This window comes from Myotis davidii, unplaced genomic scaffold (assembly GCF_000327345.1).
Source record: "Myotis davidii unplaced genomic scaffold, ASM32734v1 scaffold826, whole genome shotgun sequence".
Taxonomy (NCBI): domain Eukaryota; kingdom Metazoa; phylum Chordata; class Mammalia; order Chiroptera; family Vespertilionidae; genus Myotis; species Myotis davidii.
In genome coordinates, this window is record NW_006297142.1 from 121,163 (window position 1) to 126,256 (window position 5,094).

At 56.7% G+C, this 5,094-nt stretch overlaps 1 protein-coding gene across 1 annotated transcript in view; it reads left to right on the forward strand.

Moving 5' to 3' along the window:
• The first annotated feature begins 317 nt into the window (after positions 1–317).
• Positions 318–5,094, forward strand: part of TMEM138 (transmembrane protein 138) — a 5,367-nt gene continuing 590 nt past the window's right edge. The window contains exons 1-4 of the mRNA XM_006772741.1: positions 318–405; positions 2,561–2,790; positions 3,787–3,958; positions 4,956–5,031. Of these exons, the coding sequence (XP_006772804.1) occupies positions 2,663–2,790; positions 3,787–3,958; positions 4,956–5,031 (376 nt within the window). The 5' untranslated portion in view covers positions 318–405; positions 2,561–2,662. The remainder of the gene's footprint in view (positions 406–2,560; positions 2,791–3,786; positions 3,959–4,955; positions 5,032–5,094) is intronic.

The window sequence follows — 5,094 nt, forward strand, 5'->3', positions numbered from 1 at the left end:
GCCACGCGGAGGGGTCGGGCCCAGGAAAGCGGGGCCCCCAACATGGCCACCCGGCCGTCCACAGAGCGGGCCGAGGAGACCTCCGCCTCCACTTCCGGAATTTGAACCGGTTTCCGGAAGCCAGGACGGTGTCTCCATGACAACCGACGTTGGGGCTTGAGGTGCGCTGCTTGAGGACTAGCCGAGAAAGTGTCCGGATGTCGGCGCGTTGTTGTTGTTTGGGTTTTGGCTTCTTGCCAAGGCAGCCCCGTTGTTAAAGCGGATTTGGGGAGCGAGGGGGCGTGCCCTGGGGCAAAGGGAGCGCGGCGGGCGGCCGGTGACCTCAACTCTGACCTGCAGGGTGGGGATCATGCTTTCCCGCCTTGCAGAGGAGCTGCAGGGGTAGAGGGAGCTGCCTCGGTGCTGGTAAGTACGCGATAACTACCAGTATCTGATGGAGGAAGCTGGGCGCAGAGAAACCAGTTCCTACCCCCAGCAGGCGGGCCTTCAGCAGGCGAGCTGGGCGAGGCTCCTGACCCCTCAGCCTCTGTGAGATGGGGGTACACGCACGCCAACAGCTGCTGCGCAGGCGGTGTGGGATAAAACAAAGTAGTAAGTCTGGAAAGAGTTGTACATTGTAAAGCATTTTACAGATGTTAATTCAGTCTCAATCTCTAACACCTCAAAACATTTTTAAAAAATATATTTTTATTGATTTCAGGGAGGGAGAGAGAGAAACATCAATGATGACAGAATAACCAATCGGCTGCCTCCTGCTCGCCCCACACTGGAGATCCAGCCCGCAACCCAGGCATGTGTCCTGACCAGGAATCAAGCCATGACCTCCTGGTTCATAGGTCGAAGCTTAACCACTGAGCTACTGCGGCCCGGCCACCTCAAAGCATTTTGAAATTTGTTCATAAATTTAATGCAGATAGAGTAGTCACAGGACACCCCCAGAGCAACTTCTGGGTCTTGTCATATCCTCCTATATAATAAAAGGCTATTATGCAAATCAACCAAACAGCAGAACAGCCGGTTGCTATGACATGCACTGACCACCAGGGGGCAGACGCTCAACACAGGAGCTGCCCTCTGGTCGACAGCGTCCTCCCACAGGGGGAGCACTGCTCAGCCAGAAGCCCTGAGCCGGGCTCGTGGCTGGTGAGTGCAGTGCGGACATCCCCTGAGGGCTCCCGGACTACAAGAGGGCACAGGCTGGGCTGAGGGACCCCCGAATTTCGTGCACTGGGCCTCTAGTATGGAAATAAAGGCCCAGCTTCCATTCCCTGGTGCCCACTGTGTTGCTCCCATAAGCTTACACGCAGTTCTGCGGGAGAGCACCGTCTCCTCTCAGCTTTCTCTGCCTGCACCACTTCCCACTTCTGTGCCAACATGTTCCCGCCTGGTTCCATATCGGCCTGTCAGTAACGTAAGAGACCGCTTTGTGCAATAGGTAAGAGCACCCAGACCAGACTGCCTGGATCCGAATCCCAGCTCTGCCACTTCCAGCAGTGTGACCTTGGACAGATTAGTTCATCTCTCTGGACCTCAGTTGTCCCATCTGTGAAATGGGGAGTAGTATCTTCTTTTGTGAGATTTAAACAATAGGAGTGCTTAGACTGGTCCCCACACACATGTAAAGGATTGCAGCCGCAGTATCAGGATTAGAACCGGTATTATTACACGACCAGACACTCGTGTGCTCCTGGAGCCCTTTGGCCTCAAAGTGGTTGGAAGAGCTCCGAGTGTCCAAGTTCCCAGCCTGGAGCACAGGGGAAGGGTAGGGTGAGGTGCCCGGAGGGAGTGCCTCCCCGGGGTTTGGTGGTGGTGGTGGTTTTGTTCACTGCTGTATCCCAGCACCTAGCATGGTGCCTGGCCCACAATACAGGGTGTCCCAAAATTCACACAAGAAGTAATGTTGATAGAAAACACAGGTTTATAATTAAAAATTTTAAATTTTTTATTGCTTCATAGAATATACAGTATAGGGTTATGTATGGAATAGCACATGCATCCACAACGTGTCACTGTTTGGTGCGAATTTTGGGCTGGAGGCATCATCGGACCATTCTTCTTCGAAAATGCGGCTGCTCAGGCAATAACAAAAGAGTGCGTATGTGCCAGCAAAGCCGTGGAGGCCATTTACCCGATGTGCTATTCCATACACAACCATATACTGTATACTTTATGAATCCATCAAAAATTTACAATTTTTAGCCTGACCGGTTTGATTCAGTGGATAGAGCATTGACCTGTGGACTCAGGGGTCCCAGGTTCGATTCCGGTCAGGGGCATGTACCTTGGTTGCGGGCACATCCCCAGTGGGGAGTGTGCAGGAGGCAGCTGATCGATGTTTCTCGCTCATCGATGTCTCTAGCTCTCTATCCCTCTCCCTTCCTCTCTGTAAAAATTCAATAAAAAATATATTTTAAAAAATTACAATTTTTAATTATAAAGCTGTGTTTTCTATCAAAATTACTTATTGCGTGAATTTTGGGGCACCCTTTAGGTCCTCGGGAAATAGTCATTGTACTCATGAACTTTTAACCACTTTTTTCTCTTTTTTTCGCCCCAACAGGCTCTTGTCTTAGAGTAAAAGAAACAGCTCTGAGTCTTCTCCCTGGGCGCCGGGCGAGTCGGGGACCTGGAATGCGCCCTCGGCGGCCGGGAGCGGAGGAAGATGCTGCAGGCCAGCGGCTACAGCCTGGTGCTCTCCCTGCAGCTCCTGTTGTTGACCTACGACCTCTTCGTCAATTCCTTCTCGGAGCTGCTCCGCGCGGTGCCCGTCATCCAGCTGGTGCTGTTCATGTGAGCTCAGTGGGCGGGACTGATGGCCACAAGCGGCGTGAGGCCGGGACAGTCAGGCCTTGGGAGCTACTCACAGGGAGTCTGAGGAAGGAAGCACGGGGACCATGAGACGCCACCGGTCCTGCTTCTCTCGCTCTGACGGGGGCCTGGGGGACCCGAGGAGCAGTTCACATAGACTCGGGGTCCCACTGCTAACCCTGCCACTTTCTGCATCTGTGAGCAGAAATACTGCCTCCTGTGGCCATGAGGAGGACTGCACGATGGCAAGCTAAGGGGGCAATTGTATTCATAAAATATATGACTGTCACACGACGGAAGCCGTTGGCATTTCCCTTCACAGTAACATATGGAGACTCCTCGAGGCAGTTCGGGGGAAAGTGCAGTCTTAGGCGTGACCGTCCTCCATTCAGCAGTGCCCTGGCCTGCAGACGGCGCGCTCGTCACAGTGGCCACCCCGACCTCCTGCTCCCGTGGGGTTCCCGTCTGGTGGAGAGGGAATATACATATTTTAAAAGGGTCATTTCAACTAGTGGTGTGTCCTGCAATGGACAGGCAGTAGCGGGGAGGGGCGGGGGGAGGGCCACTTTAGCTCATGGCGCTGAAGGAAGTCGTTCTGAAGGGGGACACCTGACCTGAGACCTGAGCGGCCCTGAGGCGCAGCCGTGCAGAGATCAGCAGGCGCTTTGCAGTCTGGAGGGGAGCGTCTGCTAGGACATGTGCCCGGCTGTGTGCCCGGCATGGCGGCTCTGGACAGAGGGAGGGACTAGCTGCCCACAGCGCCCGGGGGCTCCTGGAGGGAAGCGTGTCAGCAGGACGCCTTGTCTGTGGCTGCAGCTAGCTGCGTGGCCAGTGGGAGCCTTAGCTTCATCTCATTTGGGGCCCAGAGCGCATGCTCCCGGGGGGGGGGCGGCTTCGGAGGACGGGGTCACAGGGGAAGGACAGCGTCCACGGTCCTCACAGCCGCCCGTGGCTGTGCTCTGTTGCATTTGCCTGCAGCATCCAGGACATTGCCATCCTCTTCAACATCATCATCATCTTCCTCCTGTTCTTCAACACGTTCGTCTTCCAGGCCGGCCTGGTCAGCCTCCTGTTCCGTAAGTTCAAGGGGACCATCGTCCTGACGGCCGTGTACTTCGCCCTCAGCATCGCCCTCCACGTCTGGGTCATGGTGAGCGGGGGCTGCAAACCTCTGAATCCTTAAAGGGCCAGGAACAGCTTTCCTCGGGGCCGGCATCGTTCTCGCCCATCGCCAGACCCTGATCTGAAAGGGGAAGGGAGTGTGGCCGGGACTAGGGGATGTGAGTCTCTGAGGCACTTTTGCCTGACCTTCCATGTTGGAGACCAGCTTCTGGAACATTCAGTTCACCTTCGCGCCAAACAGGTCTCCTGGGGCCCAGACGGGAAGTTGAATCTCTCATCTGTTTGGGTGGGTGTTGACCCAGGGAATTTATAGGCCCCGGTGTCTCACGGGAAAGAGCCACACCAGAGTGCTGCTTGCCCGTCTGTGCCTCTGGCCCCCGTGCCACCATCGCCCCAAGAGAGCCGACGCCGGTGCCTCCTCGGCGCTCGATGGGCGCAGAGCAGACGCAGTTTTCGTGGTTCCCGGTTCCTTCCGCCTCACGGGTTTCCTCCCTCGGGTGCCCCAGGGTTTCTCAGGTCGCCTTCTGAGGGGCGCATCACAGCCTCCGGGCGTCTGGTCATCTCGGCACTGAAGCCGCCTTCTCGGGGGGAGGGAGCCGGCTGTGCCAGGTCGCAGGTGCTTCCTAGAGAAGCTGGTCCCTGCTCTGGGTCCTGGCCGTGTCCTGGGAGCCCGTGGTTACGCCGCGGGGCGGGCCGTGGTTACGCCCCTGAGCCGGAGCTTTTCAAGGACGCAGTGCCCCGAGGCTGCTAGTGTGCTAGTGTGGCCTTTCTCCGGGCCGGGCTGGGGCTGAGGGGTGAAGGTATCACCAGCGTAGTTCACACCTCCTCCCTCAGCGTTCAAAGGAAATTTGCTTCACAGCAAAAAGGGGCGCTTGAGTGCCCCTCTGAGGACCACCCCTGGGGGCTGCAGAAAGTGGGTGAGATCAGCCTGACTTTAAACCAGTGGCCACTCTGCAGCTCACCCCGTTGGAGGCCTTAGGGCCGCTCCGGGCCATTGACCTCTCCTCCCTCCCTGTCTCCTGCAGAACTTACGCTGGAAAGACTCCAACCGCTTTGTGTGGACAGAGGGGCTTCAGACGCTGTTTGTGTTCCAGAGGCTAGGTAAGGGCGGCGGCCTCAGGCCCCCGCGGTCCCCCTGCGGCTCTGGCGGTGAGGGCCTGGGTC